Below are 18,141 nucleotides of genomic sequence, written 5' to 3'. Positions count from 1 at the left end.
ACTGTACATCGACCAGGCATAACATTTGAAATTATAACATTATAATCGGTGACGTGAATAACACTGATTTTTTATTCATCATTTTTGTTAATACGTTGGCTATATTTGGCAGCAACTGAACATTTTGCCCTCAATGTTAATATGTTAGAAGCAGGAAAAATGGGCAAGCGTAAGGATTTGAGCAAGTTTGACAAGGGTCAAACTGTGATGGCTAGATGACTGGGCATCTCCAAAACTGCAGCTCTTGTGGGATGTTCCCAGTCTGCAGTGGTCAGCATCTATCAAATTTTGTCTAAGAAAGGAACAGTGGTGAACTGGCGACAGGGTCATGGGTGGCCAGGTTTATTGATGCACGTGGGGAGCAAATGCTCGCTCTTGCAGTTTAATCCAATAGAAAAGCTATGCCTGATCAGTGGCCATAAAGTTATGCCTGGCTGGAATTAAAAAAATAACTGAGGTAATGGTAAATCAACTAAGTATCAACAAAACAATCAGGGTGCAAGTCACCACTCGCCATTGCCACTTCTATTTCTGATTTTACAAAAAGTCTGCCAGAAATTTCACAATATCGATTTGCTAGGCAGAATTTAATGAGAAAGAAGGTCTCATGCCAAGAATAAAAAACTTATTCCAGGAACTGAAACAGTCCACTAGCAATATATCAAGTATATCATCTTTTAGGTATGCTATCATTTAACCGAGCCATTATGGTTCCACAAGACAGCGCACTCTTAGTGCCGGTCCCAAGCCTGTATAAATAAGGGGGGTTGCGTTAGGAAGGGCATCCAGTGTAAAACATGCCAAATCAAACATGCGGATCACGAATAAGAATTTCATACCGGATGGTCGAAGCCTGGGTCACCAACGACCACCACAGTTATCGTTAGCCAACAGGGTACCGGTGGAAATTGGGCTACTGTTGGTCGAAGAAGGAGAAGGAGAGGAGGAAAACGTCTACAGAGACGGCGGGGAAAGGAAAAGTGTAGGAAAGTAGAGGTTAGGGTTGGTACCTTAAATGTTGGCACTATGACTGGTAAAGGGAGAGAGGCAGCTTATATGAAAGAAAGGTGTTTAGGAGACCAAGTGGAGACTAGGAACATTGGAGGTGGGTTTAAACTGTTATATCATGGTGTGGATGGAAAGAGAAATGGTGTAGGGGTGATTCTGAAGGAAGAGTACAGTAAGTGTGTAGTGGAGGTAAAGAGAGATTCTGATAGGGTAATGAACGTGAAGCTGGAAGTTGAAGGGTTGATGATTAATGTCATCAGAGCTTATGCTCCACAAGTTGGCTGTGAGATGGAGAAGAAGGAAAAATTCTGGAGTGAATTAGATGAAGTGGTAAAAGGTGTACCTAGGAATGAACGATTGGTGATTGGGCCAGATTTCAATGGGCATGTAGGTGAAGTCAAGTCAAGTCAAGAAGCTTTTATTGTCATTTCAACCATATACAGCTGACGCAGCACATAGTGAAATAAAACATGGATCCTCCAGAACCCTGATGCTACATACAACAATTATCACAGAAACAGTAAACACAGGGCTAAGGACTTTGGAGGTAAGTGTCTTTGCCACATAAAGTGCATGTGTGCAACCTGGTGCAAACAGTGCAAAGACAACACGGGACAAAACACAAAATAGCTCCGCCAGTAAACCTTTGGTGACAAGACAAAGTAAACAAAATTGAACAGTACAAAATGTAAACAAAAAATGTTGTGCAAAGAGCAATATAGCAGCATTTCAGAAAGGATGTGCAAAGAAAGCATTTAAAAAGTTTATGGTAATGAGGTGATGTAATGTTGTTGGTACTGAGGTCATGGGTGTGCGAAGTGAGTACGAGTGTGTGTTGAGTCTGGGTTGTACAGATCACAGTCACACAGTTTTGTGTGTGTGTGTGTGTGTGTGTGTGTGTGTGTGTGTGTGTGTGTGTGTGAGTTCAGTTCAGTTCAGTTCATTTCTTTGTTGAGAAGCCTGATGGCTTGAGGAAATAAACTGTTACACAGTCTGAAAGTGGAGGCCCAAATGCTCCGGAACCGCTTTCCTGATGGTAGGAGAGTGAAAAGTGTGTGTGGCAGCGTGTGGTGTAAATGAGAGAAACTCTGATGATCCTCTCAGCTGTTTTTACTATCCTCTGTAGGGTCTTGCGATCCAAGACGGTGCAGTTCCCAAACCAGGCAATGATGCAGCTTCTCAAGATGCTCTCAATGGTCCCTCTGTAGAAGGTAGTAGAGACACTGCCGGGCTTTATTTGGTGATGGAGCTGGTGTTGAGTGACCAGGTGAGATTATCCGCCAAGTGAACATCAATGAATTTGGTGCTTTTGACGATCTCCACGGAGGATCCATCAATGTTAAGTGGAGAATGGTCGCTCTGTGCTCTCCTGAAGTCCAAGACGGATGTAGTCCAAGATGGCGGCGCGGCAGTAGTCCAAGATGGCGGCGCGGCAGTAGCTCGCAGCGGCCGCTCCAGACCCAAAATGGTGCTAACTTCATTTTGTAGCCCGTCCTACACAACACATGGACATCGGAGCAACCGGTGTCCCTGTGTACAACCGCAAAACCCTGAAAGAACTCAGAAACAACCCAAACAACCCCATTAATGATGACCTGTGGCAGAAGCTACGCGACCTCGGCGTGCTCCAAGAACCAGGCCTACGGACCTCGGCATCGCCTGCGGCGGACGGACGGAGGAGGGGAAATCGGAAGTGCTGCACGAGGAAGCAGAAACACAGAAAGCGAGCGGGTGCTAATGCTAGGCTAAAAGCTAACCCTAGCCGGCCCGCTCTACCATCACTACTGCTGGCAAATGTCTGCTCCCTGGACAATAAATTAGACTACATCCGACTCCAACAAGCTACTCGGCGTGAGTTCAGACACTGCTGCGTCTTTGTGTTTACTGAGACGTGGCTGAGCGACAGAGTTCCGGACGCCCCCATCCAGCTAGACGGGCTAGCCGCGTTTACGGCACGGCAATTCACCACCGCTATTGTGCTCGGAGTGTGCATACCACTTAGCGCTAATGCTAAGGAAGCGCTCAGTGGGCTCTACGGGACCATTAGCGAACTTCAGAACACACACCCTGACGGATTGTTTACAGTCGCCGGAGATTTTAATCACGCAAATCTCAGGACTGTGCTTCCCAAATTCTATCAGAATGTGGAGTTTGCAACCAGAGGAGAAAACACGCTGGATGTTGTTTACACAAACATCCGGGGCGCATACCGGGCGAAGCCCCGCCCCCACCTCGGGTACTCAGACCACATCTCTGTTATGTTGATCCCAGCATACAGACCACTCAGCAGGAGTTCAAGACCAGCTCAAAAGCAAGTGAGAACCTGGCCAGCAGGATCCATGTCTGCTCTCCTGGACTGTTTTGAATGCACTGACTGGGACATGTTCAGGGAAGCTGCAACCAATGACGATTTCATCAACTTGGAGGAGTACACGTCAACAGTGACCAACTACATCGGCAAGTGCATTGATGACGTGACCATCTCCAAGACCTTAACTACACGCTCCAACCAGAAGCCATGGATGACCGCCAAGGTGCGTGTGCTGCTAAAAACAAGAGACTCCGCCTTCAGAGCAGGGGACAAGACGGCCTTAAAAACAGCAAGGGCCAAACTGTCCCGTGCCATCAGAGAGGCGAAGCGCGCACACGCCAAGAGAATCCATGGCCACTTCCAGAACAGCGGAGACACCCGGCGCATGTGGCAGGGCATCCAGGCGATCACGAATTACAAGACCACATCACCTGCTTGTGACCGTGACGCCTCCCTCCCAGATGCGCTGAACGACTTCTATGCCCGGTTCGAGGTGCAGAACAACGTGGTGGCGAGGAAGACCATCCCTCCTCCCACTGATCAGGTGCTCTGTCTAACCACAGCTGAAGTGAGGAAAACTCTATGCAGAGTTAACCCAAGGAGGTCTGCTGGACCAGACAATATTCCTGGCAGAGTGCTCAGGGAATGTGCAGAACAGCTAGCGGATGTCCTTACCGACATCTTCAACATCTCTCTGAGCAGCGCCACTGTTCCTACGGGCCTCAAGACGACGACCATCATTCCTGTGCCGAAGAAGTCTTCTGTCTCCTGCCTCAATGACTATCGTCCCGTTGCACTTACACCCATCATGATGAAGTGCTTCGAGAGGCTCGTCATGAGGCACATCAAGACCCAGCTCCCACCCGCACTGGACACCATGCAGTTCGCGTATCGTCCAAACCGCTCCACGGACGATGCCATCTCCACAACCCTCCATCTGGCCCTCACCCATCTGGATAACAAGGACTCCTATGTAAGGATGCTGTTCATAGACTTCAGTTCAGCATTCAACACAATTATTCCTCAGCACCTGATCGAGAAGCTGAGCCTACTGGGCCTGAACACCTCCCTCTGCAACTGGATCCTGGACTTCCTGACTGAGAGACCTCAGTCAGTACGGATCGGGAACAGCATCTCCAGCACCACCACACTGAGCACTGGAGCCCCTCAGGGCTGTGTGCTCAGTCCACTGCTGTTCACTCTGCTGACTTATGACTGTGCACCAACGCACAGCTCGAATCATATCATCAAGTTTGCCGATGACACGACCGTGGTGGGTCTCATCAGCAAGAACGACGAGTCAGCATACAGAGAGGAGGTGCAACAGTTAACAGCCTGGTGTGGAGCCAACAACCTATCTCTGAACGTCGACAAAACTAAAGAGATGGTTGTTGACTTCAGGAGAACACAGAGTGACCATTCTCCACTGATCATCTATGGCTCCTCAGTGGAGATCGTCAAGAGCACCAAATTCCTTGGTGTTCATCTGGCGGACAACCTCACCTGGTCACTTAACACCAGCTCCATCACCAAGAAAGCCCAGCAGCATCTCTACTTCCTACTCTACTTCCTCTACTTCCACCATCACTGCCTGGTTTGGGAACTGCACCGTCTCGGATCGCAAGACCCTACAGAGGATAGTGAGAACAGCTGAGAAGATCATCGGAGTCTCTCTTCCCTCTATCATGGACATTTACACCACACGCTGCATCCGCAAAGCACACAGCATTGTGGATGACCACACACACCCGTCACACACACACTTCACCCTCCTACCGTCAGGGAAACGGTTCCCAAGCATTCGGGCCGTCACATCAAGACTGTGCAACAGTTTTTTTCCCGCAAGCCATCAGGCTCCTCAACAAACATCTGAACTGAACTCTCTCACACACACACACACACTCACACACACACTTACACACAACTGTGTGACTGATCTGTGCGACCGGACTCAACACACATCATACACTTCGCACACCCAGGTTTCAGCACCATTCACACCTTTCATTCATTATCGCAAAATGTTTACATGCCATTTGTTGCTGATCTTCCGGGACTTGCTCTTTTTGCATAATATTCTGTCCAAATCCTTTGATCACTGTTCAGTTTTTTTGATTGCTGCTTTTGTTGAATTGCACAATCCTGTTTACATTTTTCTGCTATTGTAGAATCGCACAATCCTGTTTACATTTTTCTATTTACATTTTTCTGCTACTGTGCACCTTATTCTGTCACGAGAGGTTTTACTGGCGGAGCTTTTGCTGTTTTTAGTTTTATATTTTGTGTATTGTGTATTGTCCTGCACTGTCCTGTGTTGTCTTGCACTGTCTTGTGTTGTCTTTGCACTGTTTGCACCAGTTGCACACATGCACTTTATGTGGCGAGGATCTTAGTTCTTGGCCCTGTGTTCTTCTGTTCTGTGACTGTTGTTTTATGTTGTTTTATGTAGCAGCTGGGTTCAGGAGGAACGTTGTTTCATTTCACTGTGTACTGCATCAGCTTTATATGGTTGAAATGACAATAAAAGCTTCTTGACTTGAAGTCAACAACTATCTCTTTACTTTTGTCAATGTTCAGAGACAGGTTGTTTGCTCCACACCAGGCTGTTAACTGTTGAACCTCCTCTCTGTATGTAGTCCAATTTATTGTCCAGCAGTAGAGATGGTAGAGCAGGCCAGCTAGGGTTAGCTTTTAGCCTAGCACTAGCCCCCACTTGCTTTCCGCGCTTCCACTTCCTCATGTATATCTAGGTATACCCAGGTATATCGGTAGGAGAATGCTGAGGATTGAGCTACCAGGAAGGAGGAAAAGAGGAAGACCAAGGAGGAGGTGTATGGATGTAATGAAGGAAGACATGCAGGTAGTTGGTGTGACAGAGGCAGATGTAGAGGACAGGGGGTGTGGAGACGGATGATCCGCTGTGGCGACCCCTAATGGGAGAAGCCAAAAGAAGAAGAAGGTCCGAATGTCCCTCTGTCACTCTGACAAAAATCCACCTGTAATGAAAGACAGTTCTCGACCTTCTCCAAGCCCGAGAAAGCTCCATTAGTTGACAACAGTCCAGTTCTGGCATAAGAGAAGTGGACGTTCACAAACATTCTCTAGTATGCTGTAGCATTAAAATTTCCATTTACTGGAACTAAGAGCTTAAACCTCGTCCAGCATGCTAAGCAAGGTCATAATTATATGGTTTACCAAGGTTGCTGTGAAAGAATTGGAGTGCCCTGCAGATAGCCTTAACCTCAAATCTTTGGGATGAATTGTAACACTGACTGCACAGCAGCCCTCCAGTGCCCAACCTGGGTAAGGCTCTTCTACCTGAATGAGCATAATTCCTCAAGCTGCAGTTCACACAAGATCTAACAGAAAGGCTGTTATATAAGCAAAAACCGAAGAGGAAACTCCACTCTAATACCATGCCTTCGGAGTAAGATGATCGTAGACAAACTTCCGGCCATTTAGCATTTACACAATAATAATAACTTTAAGGAATAACTTTTGTGACCACCCACCTATTATTTAGTTTGTCCCCCTTTTGCTTCCATAACAGTCCATTAGCAATTTGAGCTACAGGAGCTCATCTGTTGGATCGGACCGCTCGGACCAGCCTTCACTTCTTACGTGCATCAATGAGCTTTGGCCTGTCACCGGTCCACCACTGTTCCCTCCTTGGACCACTTAATAGATACTGACCACTGCAAACTGGGAACAGTCCACAAAATCTGCAGTTTTGGAGATGCTCTGACCCAGTCGTCTAGCATCACAATTTGAGCCTTGTGAAACTAACTCAAATACTTACAGTTAAGAAAATTAGTATTTGAACACCCTGCTATTTTGCAAATTTTCCCACTTAGAAATCATGGAGGGGTCTGAAATTGTCATCGTAGGTGCATGTCCACTGTGAGAGACATAATCTTAAAAAAAAATCCAGAAATCACAATATATGATTTATTTGATGTATAATGTATTTATTTGTATGATACAGCTGCAAATAAGTATTTGAACACCTGTCTATCAGCTAGAATTCTGACCCTCAAAGACCTGTTAGTCTGCCTTCAAAATGTCCACCTCCACTACATTTATTATCCTAAATTAGATGCACCTGTTTGAGGTCGTTAGCTGCATAAAGACACCTGTCCACCCCATACAATCAGTAAGAATCCAACTACTAACATGGCCAAGACCAAAGAGCTGTCCAAAGACACTAAGGACAAAATTGTACACCTCCACAAGGCTGGAAAGGGCTACGGTGAAATTGCCAAGCAGCTTGGTGAAAAAAGGTCCACTGTTGGAGCAATCATTAGAAAATGGAAGAAGCTAAACATGACTGTCAATCTCCCTCGGACTGGGGCTCCATGCAAGATCTCACCTCGTGGGGTCTAAATGATCCTAAGGTAGGTGAGAAATCAGCCCAGAACTACACGGGAGGAGCTGGTCAATGACCTGAAAAGAGCTGGGACCACTGTTTCCAAGGTTACTGTTGGTAATACACCATGACGTCTTAGTGTATTACCAACAGTAACCTTGGGACCACTGTTTCCAGGGTTACTGTTGGTAATACACTAAGACGTCATGGTTTGAAATCATGCATGGCACGGAAGGTTCCCCTGCTTAAACCAGCACATATCCAGGCACGTCTTAAGTTTGCCAATGACCATTTGGATGATCCAGAGGTGTCATGGGAGAAAGTCATGTGGTCAGATGAGACCAAAATAGAACTTTTGGGTCATAATTCCACTAAACGTGTTTGGAGGAAGAAGAATGATTAGTACCATCCCAAGAATACCATCCCTACTGTGAAGCATGGGGGTGGTAGCATCATGCTTTGGGGGTGTTTTTCTGCACATGGGACAAGGCGACTGCACTGTATTAAGGAGAGAATGACCGGGGCCATGTATTGCGAGATTTTGGGGAACAACCACCTTCCCTCAGTTAGAGCATTGAAGCTGGGTCTTCCAACATGACAATGACCAGCACACAGCCAGGATAACCAAGGTGTGGCTCTGTAAGAAGCATATCAAGGTTCTGGCGTGGCCTAGCCAGTCTCCAGACCTAACCCCAATAGAGAATCTTTGGAGGGAGCTCAAACTTCGTGTTTCTCAGCGACAGGCTAGAAACCTGACTGATCTAGAGAAGATCTGTGTGGAGGAGTGGGCCAAAATCCCTCCTGCAGTGTGTGCAAACCTGGTGAAAATCTACAGGAAACGTTTGACCTCTGTAATTGCAAACAAAGGCTACTGTACCAAATATTAACATTGACTTTCTCAGGTGTTTAAATACTTATTTGCAGCTGTATCATACAAATAAATAGTTAAAAAATCATATATTGTAATTTCTGGATTTTTTATTTAGATTATGTTTCTCACAGTGGACATGCACCTACGATGACAATTTTAGACCCCTCCATGATTTCTAAGTGGGAGAACTTGCAAAATAGCAGGGTGTTCAAATACGTATTTTCCTCACTGTATGTGGTACTGATTATATATTCATCATACTTGTTAATACGTGGGATATATTTGGCAGCAAGTGAAGATTTTGTCCTCAACGTTATTATGTTAGAAGCAGGGGCAAGCATAAAAAAATGGGCAAAAATGGGCAAGCGTAAGGATTTGAGCAAGTTTGACAAGGGTCAAATTGTCAGGGCATCTCCAAAACTGCAGCTCTTGTGGGCTGCTCCCAGTCTGCAGTGGTCAGCATCTATCAAAAGTTTCACACTTCTATTTCTGCTTTTACAAAAAGTCTGCGAGAAATTTCACAATATCGATTTGCTAGTCAGAATTAGGTGAGAAGGTCTCATGTCAAGGACAAAGAACTTTTCCCAGGAACTGAAACTGTCCACTAGCAATATATCAAGAATATCATCTTTTAGGTATGCTATCATTTAAATTTTTGTTCATGAACAAAAATGAGCTTTTAAAAATCCCTCTGTCACTCTGACAAAATTCCACCTGTAATAGAAAACAGTTCTCGACCTTCTCCAAGCCCAAGAACTCTCCATTAATGGACAACAGTCCTGTTCTGGCAGAAGAGAAGTGAACATTCACAAACGTTCTCTAGAACGTTTACATTTCATTACTTTTTCTATTTGCTCACAGATATCAATCGTCAAGTCAAGTCAAGTTTATTTCTATAGTGCTTTTCACAATGGACATTGTCTTAAAGCAGCTTTACAGAATTTAAGAGTTAAGGTGAGCAATGTGTTTTTATCCCTGATGAGCAGTCATGGTGACTGTGGCAAGGAAAAACTCCCTTAAATGTTATGAGAAAGAAACCTTGAGAGGAACCAGACTCAAAAGGGAACCCATCCTGATTTGGATGACATCAAGAGTGTGATTATAAATCTTAAAAACAATACAAAACAATACAATAGGGACAATAGATCCCAATCAGAGGACCTGTGATTATTAACATTCATAAACCTTTAGTGCCCATTTCCCTATTTGAAACCAGAAACCAATTTGGACTGAGCATTTATTTATGGCTTCCGAGACAGCATTTTATTTTTAAACCTGCACTCTGATCCCAGTATCCCAACAAGCTGGAAAATGCGAACAAAAGAATGTAACTGTGCTGTAGTGCACATCTAATAAATAAAGGCTTCTAATTTTTTTACGTGGCATTCAGCCACCTTATTCTGTTACTGCAGTTTCTCTAAAGTGGAAATATTTTTGAAAAGGAAAGAGCACATAATGCTTATAGACAGCACACTGAGCCAAAATGATAGACTGCACATAAACATACTGTACAGCTTTCAGAGAAACAGGATGTCATTGACAAAATTACTTTAATAGCTATGCAAACAAAGTTCTTATATGCTCTCTAAAGATAATCCAACTGAAAATGACTAAAAATGCCTGCCTCTTCATTTTAATGATTGTCACAAATTTTTTTCGCTGTGTTTTTATTTCCTTATAATGATGTTGGCATCTTGTAATTTAGAAGAAGTAATGAGCTTTTTCTTCTCACCGCAGCCGAAAGAAGAAGAAGAAGAATGAGCTTTTTCTTCAAAGCATTGCAAAACTTTGTCTGGGTCAGAGAGTTAGGGAACTTGAAGTTAACGAGGGTTTACAGATCAAACATTTATATTGAAACATAAAATCAAACTACGTTTTGTTTTTAAAGTTTTCCATTTTCCACTATTTCTACATATTGTTGAAAATTAATTTTTAGTACTGTAATTCCTTTTTATTTATTTTTTTTGTCACATTTAAGATGAATTGCATACAATATATAAATATATTATATATATATATATATATATATATATATATATATATATATATATATATATATATATATATATATATATTACTATAAAATAAAATATTACTATTATTATTATTATTATTATTATTATTATTATTATTATTATTGTATTTTTTTATAGCAACACTGCAAAACTTTATAACTGCAACGAAACCCCTTTATTCTCTTTGGGATTTAGTCAATAAAGCATTCAGTTTCTTACATTTGGTTCCTTTTTTAATGTAACCGCTTCGCCTTTTAATGTAAATGGGGATGTCAAAGTCTGCACTCAGATAGAGCACATTACCAGGAAGAGTTGCCACCCTTCCTAGAAAGAAAACAACATTCCATGCACTAAAAAAAATGTGTAACATATGTACAATATTATCGTCAGAGTATTTCCTTTGCCAGTAGCATCTTGGCATGCTTATTATGCATAAACTCATAGAGATTAACCTATTTATTTTTATAAATCTGCTTTGTGACGATGTCCGTTGGTATATGCGCTATACAATATAATTGAACTGAAACAATTTACATGAACTGATCGTGCGCAATTTAAATAATAAAAACCTAGTGATTAAAAACGTAATGTTTTATCAGCAAAGAAATCACGTTTTGATGAGAGACATCACAATCAGAATCATCTCTATTTTAATTATCACGAGTTATATGTAAAAGGAACTAAAAATGAATGAATGAAAAACTAACTAGAACAATAAAATAATAAATAAAGATAAAGACATTAAATATACAGTTTGTGCAATGATCAGTCCAAGGTGCAAGATTGCAATATAGTCCTTGCTGAATGTGTTAATGTAACACACATGAAATAAACAGTATGGGATTTACATTATTGTAATGTTAGTGTTAATGGAAGCACTAACATTAAAGTAATGTAAACCACACAATGTTCATTTTATATGTGTTGAATTAATTAAAACAAATCATGCTAGTTCACAAGGGCATGACTGACATTAATTATAGGGTATAAAAATAAATCAAGTGAGGCAACACAAATTTATAAATAAACACTTGTCACTGTAATGATAGTCATGATCTATCTTATGTAAACTATACATAATACACTCACAGAGCACTTTACTGCAAACTCTGACACCTGTACACCTACTCGTCATTTATTTATTTTTTTTATTTTATATCTGTACAATGCAGAAAATCATGCCGGCAGCTTCAGGTAATGGTTACATCAATCCTCACAATGAACAAAAACAGAAAGTTATTTTGGTTTACTAACATTCCAAATAAAATAATGAATCATATATAATACATAAATAATAAAAAATGAGCAATAATTGCTCTGTCAGCTTATAGCTATACAGTAAGTAAAATAAGTATTTGAACACCCTGCTATTTTGCAAGTTCTCCCACTTAGAAATCATGGAGGGGTCTAAAATTGTCATCGTAGGTGCATGTCCACTGTGAGAGACATAATCTAAAAAAATAAATCCCGAAATCACAATGTATGATTTTATAACTATTTATTTGTATGATACAGCTGCAAATAAGTATTTGAACATCTGAGAAAGTCAATGTTAATATTTGGTACAGTAGCCTTTGTTTGCAATTACAGAGGTCAAACGTTTCCTGTAGTTTTTCACCAGGTTTGCACACACTGCAGGAGGGATTTTGGCCCACTCCTCCACACAGATCTTCTCTAGATCAGTCAAGTTTCTGGCCTGTCGCTGAGAAACACGGAGTTTGAGCTCCCTCCAAAGATTCTCTATTGGGTTTAGGTCTGGAGACTGGCCCCGGTCATCCTCTCCTTAATACAGTGCAGTCGCCCTGTCCCATGTGCAGAAAAACACCCCCAAACCATGCTTCACAGTAGGGATGGTGTTCTTGGGATGGTACTCATCATTCTTCTTCCTTCAAACACCTTTAGTGGAATTATGACCCAAAAGTTCTATTTTGGTCTCATCTGACCACATGACCTTCTCCCATGAATCCTCTGGATCATCCAAATGGTCATTGGCAAACTTAAGACGTGCCTGGACATGTTCTGGTTTAAGCAGGGGAACCTTCCGTGCCATGCATGATTTCAAACCATGACGTCTTAGTGTATTACCAACAGTAACCTTGGAAACGGTGGTCCCAGCTCTTTTCAGGTCATTGACCAGCTCCTCCCGTGTAGTTCTGGGCTGATTTCTCACCTTCCTTAGGATCATTGAGACCCCACGAGGTGAGATCTTGCATGGAGCCCCAGTCCGAGGGAGATTGACAGTCATGTTTAGCTTCTTCCATTTTCTAATGATTGCTCCAACAGTGGACCTTTTTTCACCAAGCTGCTTGGCAATTTCACCGTAGCCCTTTCCAGCCTTGTGGAGGTGTACAATTTTGTCCTTAGTGTCTTTGGACAGCTCTTTGGTCTTGGCCATGTTAGTAGTTGGATTTTTACTGATTGTATGGGGTGGACAGGTGTCTTTATGCAGCTAACGACCTCAAACAGGTGCATCTAATTTAGGATAATACATTTAGTGGAGGTGGACATTTTGAAGGCAGACTAACAGGTCTTTGAGGGTCAGAATTCTAGCTGATAGACAGGTGTTCAAATACTTATTTGCAGCTGTATCATACAAATAAATACATCATACATCAAATAAATCATATATTGTGATTTCTGGATAATTTTTTTAGATTATGTCTCTCACAGTGGACATGCACCTATGATGACAATTTCAGACCCCTCCATGATTTCTAAGTGGGAGAACTTGCAAAATAGCAGGGTGTTCAAATACTTATTTTCCTCACTGTATGTGGACCATTAAAAGGTGCTTTTTCTTTTGTTAAATATAAATATTTTTTCTCATTTTTTCTCAATTCTCAGAAATTCTCAGAAAGTCTAATTTTATGGATTTGTGTTGCCTCATTTTATTTATTTTTACACCATATAATTATGCCAGTCAAGACCAATGAACTAGCATGGTGTGTTTTTAATAGAGAATTTGATACGAGTTGTATACACATGTAGTCTTTTTATGCATAATTTACACACGCACACACACACACACACACACACACACACACACACACCAGGAGTACAATTTCTTTTTCAGAAATGACAGGATCTTCATGAATTTACACATAAATCTGCCCATATCCGGGTTGATAAATGAGGCCCATTGTTGTTATATTAATCAAACATTATTGAAATGCTATTTACTTATTTTGCTTCTTATATACACTGGCAAATTTAATAGAATATTTGCCTTTAAAGCCACCAATTCATTTACTACAGTCAATATAATAAAGAATTTTTATGCATCGACAGCATGCCTATCTGTCCTAGTTCTTTTTTTTAGTTCTCTCCTGACTCACATATTATTTTACTGATCATTTTCATTTTATAGATATAAATGATAAAGTTACTAAGGTAAAGTTTGGTGTTCCATGAGAATCAAATGTGGTCAAATAATGCAGAATGCAGCAGCAAAAATCCTTACTAGACACAAAAGATATGACCACATCACCCCGATCTTATTCACACTAGCTTCTAATCAAATTTAGCTTTTTTTCTACTGACATATAAAGCATGGATTTGTCCTGTGCATTTGTGTCTATTATGACACAGAAATAAGGGCACTTAGCTTTAAATACAATTTCATGTATTGCACAGGATTAAGTTAGCTCCCTAATGACAAGCAAGAGGTCTGTCAATAATGTCATAGTGCATAAAACCAAAAAGAAATCACTGGCTGGTTTTATATAACCAACATCTTATCATCAGAGATGAAAAATATCAGCTATAAGAAGTATTTTAAATCTATAATTTTTACCATGCAGCCATACACTGCTTCTATAAATCTTGAAAAACACACAAATGCTTTCTTTTCACACATAACAGATGTGCAAATTCTGTCTCTGATGGTGTATCTGCACTCAGCTAGCACTCACCCAGTATTTATATTTGTTTTAACTTTTCAGCAAAATTATTTTAATTTATATATATATATATATATATATATATATATATATATATATATATATATATATATATATATATATATATATATATATATATATATATATATATATATATATATATATATATATAAATATACACACACACACAACAAGTATACATACATATATGTGTATTTATGCATATATGCTTTAACATTCTAAGGAAATTTGTTGGCTCTAATTAATAAAAAACTAATTTATCTCTGTATAAATAAATGCATTGATCAGTGCTACATATATTTGCTAATTAACATGGTCCTTCTGCATATCTGAACAGTGGGATCCTAGTTGCCCAAAAGATTTGAATTTGGAGCTTTTATGAGCTTTTACAATTTAGTACATATGATCTGTTCATTCCGAATAATTAATATAGTATATGGCTAAATGTTGGCTGTCATGCCTATTGGTGCTTTCTGAACAAATCGTTCCAAATGTAGTCCATATAAAGAAAAAGGTGTTCAGCTGAATTATGGTCAGAGCTCTATAAAGGACAATTAGGTTTTTCCCGTCCAACCATGCACAGGTGCATTCTGGAACAGGTTTGGGCGTCCTATTTCAGTGAAGGCAAATTATAGCGCAAAAGCATACAAAGATATCCTAAATTATTGTGAGATTTCAGCTTCCAGCTGTGTGTCAACCATTTGGGTTAGGACCACATATGGGTTTGATGGTCATGTGGCCACCAACCTTTACCTATAGTGTGTAATTGCCATCAGCAAAATCAGATGCTGATGCTAATAATTCAAACCTTCATATCAATGTATTTTTATTTGTAATTAACAGGGCATGTCTATAAGCCTAATTCCAAAAAAGTTAGAAAATTAAAAAAAAACTTGCAAAACTCATAAACCCATATTTTCTTCACAGTAAAACACAGAAAATGTATGTATGTATGTATGTATGTATGTATGTATGTATGTATGTATGTATGTATGTATGTATGTATGTGGAAACATATATGATAAAACCATTTTAGGGAAAAAATTAAGTACATTTGAATTTGATGGCTATAATATGTCTCATAAAAGTTTGGAAGGAGCAACAAAAGGCTGGAACATTACAGTGTTACTAAAATGAAACAGCTGGAGGAACATTTTGCAACTAATTAGGTTAAATGGCAACAGGTCAATAAGATGATTCTGTATAAAAAGCATATCTTAGAGAGAGAGAGTTTCTCTCAGAAGTAAAAAATAGGCAGCGGTTGAGCAATCTGGGAAAAACTGTCTACAAATAATGGGAAAAAGATTTTCCTCAATATCGAATTGCAGACTACAGTAATCATCTACAGTACATAATATCATCAAAAGAATTTTGAGGAATCTCTGTGCACAAGAGACAATCAAATTTGGATCCCAGTGATATTTATTTGTTCCCTTAGGCAGAACTACATCAAAAAGGCATGATTCTTTAATGGAAATCACAGCAAAGGCTCTGAAAGACTTTGATTAATCATTGTCTGTAAACAAAGTTTGCCATGTCATTCACAAACGCCAGTTAAAGATGCAAAGAAAAATCCACATGTGAACAATATTAAGAAATGCTTTCTTTGGGCCAAAGCTCTTTTAAAATAGACAGAGGCAAAAGAGAAAACTGTTATGTGCTCATATGATTCACATTTTTTTATTTAGGAAACCATGGACATCTGGACTAAGGAGGAAAGGGACCATCTGGCTTGTTATTAGCGCTCAGTTCAAAAGCCTGCATCTCTTATAGTATAGGGGTGCATTAGTGTCAATGGAATGGGCAGGTTGTACATCTAGAAAAGGCACCATCAATTATGAAAGGTATACATGGTGATGTTACTAGGGTCCCTGGTGGTCTAGTGGTTAGTATGCGGCGCTGCGCTGCGGCCGCTGCGGCCCGGGTTCGATCCCCGGTCAGGGAACCAACCGCAGCCATTAGGGTTGCACAAGCCAGTGCACTCTTAGTGCCGGTCCCAAGCCCGGATAAATGGGGAGGGATGTGTTAGGAAGGGCATCCAGCGTAAAAACGTGCCAAATCAAACATGCGGCTCATAAATAAGGATGATCCGCTGTGGCGACCCCTAATGGGAGAAGCCGAAAGAAAGATAACAAGTTATAAGTGGTGATTTTACTCAGTAGTAATCATGGCCCTGTCCCAAATTTCTTGAAACCTGTTGCAGCCATAAAATTTAAAATTACCTTTTGATAATATGTCTGTTTTATTTGTAAATAAAATATGAGTTTATAAGGTTTGCAAATCATTGCATTTTTATAATTTTTTCCCCCAAACTTTTTAGAATTGGGGTTGTCTAATAATATAGCCCTTGATGTACATTGCAGGCTTGAGTAGTCAGTGAATTGATTTCGTTTTACATCGATTTGCTTACTTACAGCTGCACCTTGTCCACAGAAAGCTTCATCAGCAGATCTATCTTTTCACATGGTAGACAAGACCACTGGGGAAACATCTCACCTGCTTCATTTGCCTTCAACACAAAACAAGTCACCAATTAACACTTAATTACACTGATAATCTTCCGCTAGCTAGATAAAGTAAAATCCTCATAAATAACCTTAAATATCAATTTCCTAATAAACTTGATCATTTTCTTCCATAAAAAAACGAACGCCTACGTGTATAGCAGCTTGATCCCAAACTGTTTCGTGTTTTACGAATAGGACACTACATAGGCTGAAAACGCCATGAATTCATACCTGATATAGTGCACTTATATAGGGTGCATAGAGACAATTGAGATTTAACCTATTACTAACGAGGCTAATTTCCTATTGCCTGACATTAAGCAGTTATTACACATTTTTTTTTACAGGGTAATACTCATAATTAAATAAAACAATAATAATATACAAACATAAACAAATACATATATACATACATTTGAATGGGCGGCCATTTTGTTTTCAGCTCTCTTCCCGTGTTGAATACAAACGTTGCCTAGGTAACGGGTGGGCGGGGCTACACATCGAAGACTCATGCAGGTACTTCAGCCATAAAGTCTAATTATTTTTATTTTATTTACTTTTTAAAAAACTATTTACTATTTTTCCCTCTTTTAGAGCAAAAAAGCCACAACATAATTTCAATTTCATGCTGTAAATAAAACAACAACGATAATGGTAATAATAATATAATAATAACAATAATATAAATAAATACAATTAATAATGATGTAAATCAATAATAAATTAACACAATGTATTACTGATACATATTGAAATGATTTAATCCAATGATTGGGTGCTTATAATAAAACCTGATACACTTCACTATATTTAAAATTTTCCTCTGGCTGCACTAAACTAATATATTAATTTCCCATATCCCTGCACCACCCTGTAAATCTATCTATGATATGTGTATGCTGCTGAATTAATATATATCTTTTATATTTGAAATAAACCCCACAGAAAATAGATGCGGCTGCCAAAACAGCCCAGACCCGTCAAGCATTAACACCATGAACATCTTCAGCAATGTGAGCTACAGTAGCTTGTCTGTTGGATCGGACCACATGGGCCAGCCTGAGTCTTGGCCATATGATCCTGTCACCGGTTCACCACTGTTGCTTCGTTGGACCACTTTTTGAGAGATACTGACCACTGCAA

At 40.1% G+C, this 18,141-nt stretch overlaps 1 protein-coding gene across 1 annotated transcript in view; it reads right to left on the bottom strand.

The window, feature by feature from the left end:
* cabcoco1 (ciliary associated calcium binding coiled-coil 1) overlaps window positions 1–17,495 on the bottom strand; it is a 31,335-nt gene extending 13,840 nt beyond the window's left edge. The window contains exons 1-2 of the mRNA XM_083557011.1: window positions 17,412–17,495; window positions 16,906–17,000 (exon numbers count right to left, since the gene is read on the bottom strand). Of these exons, the coding sequence (XP_083413137.1) occupies window positions 16,906–17,000; window positions 17,412–17,429 (113 nt within the window). The 5' untranslated portion in view covers window positions 17,430–17,495. The remainder of the gene's footprint in view (window positions 1–16,905; window positions 17,001–17,411) is intronic.
* Between the last annotated feature and the right edge of the window lie 646 nt (window positions 17,496–18,141).

Source organism: Silurus aristotelis (genome assembly GCF_946808225.1).
Source record: "Silurus aristotelis genome assembly, chromosome: 12".
In the NCBI taxonomy this organism is placed as follows: domain Eukaryota; kingdom Metazoa; phylum Chordata; class Actinopteri; order Siluriformes; family Siluridae; genus Silurus; species Silurus aristotelis.
Note: the sequence above shows the minus strand (reverse complement) of the source record. Positions and strands in the feature narration are given on the sequence as shown.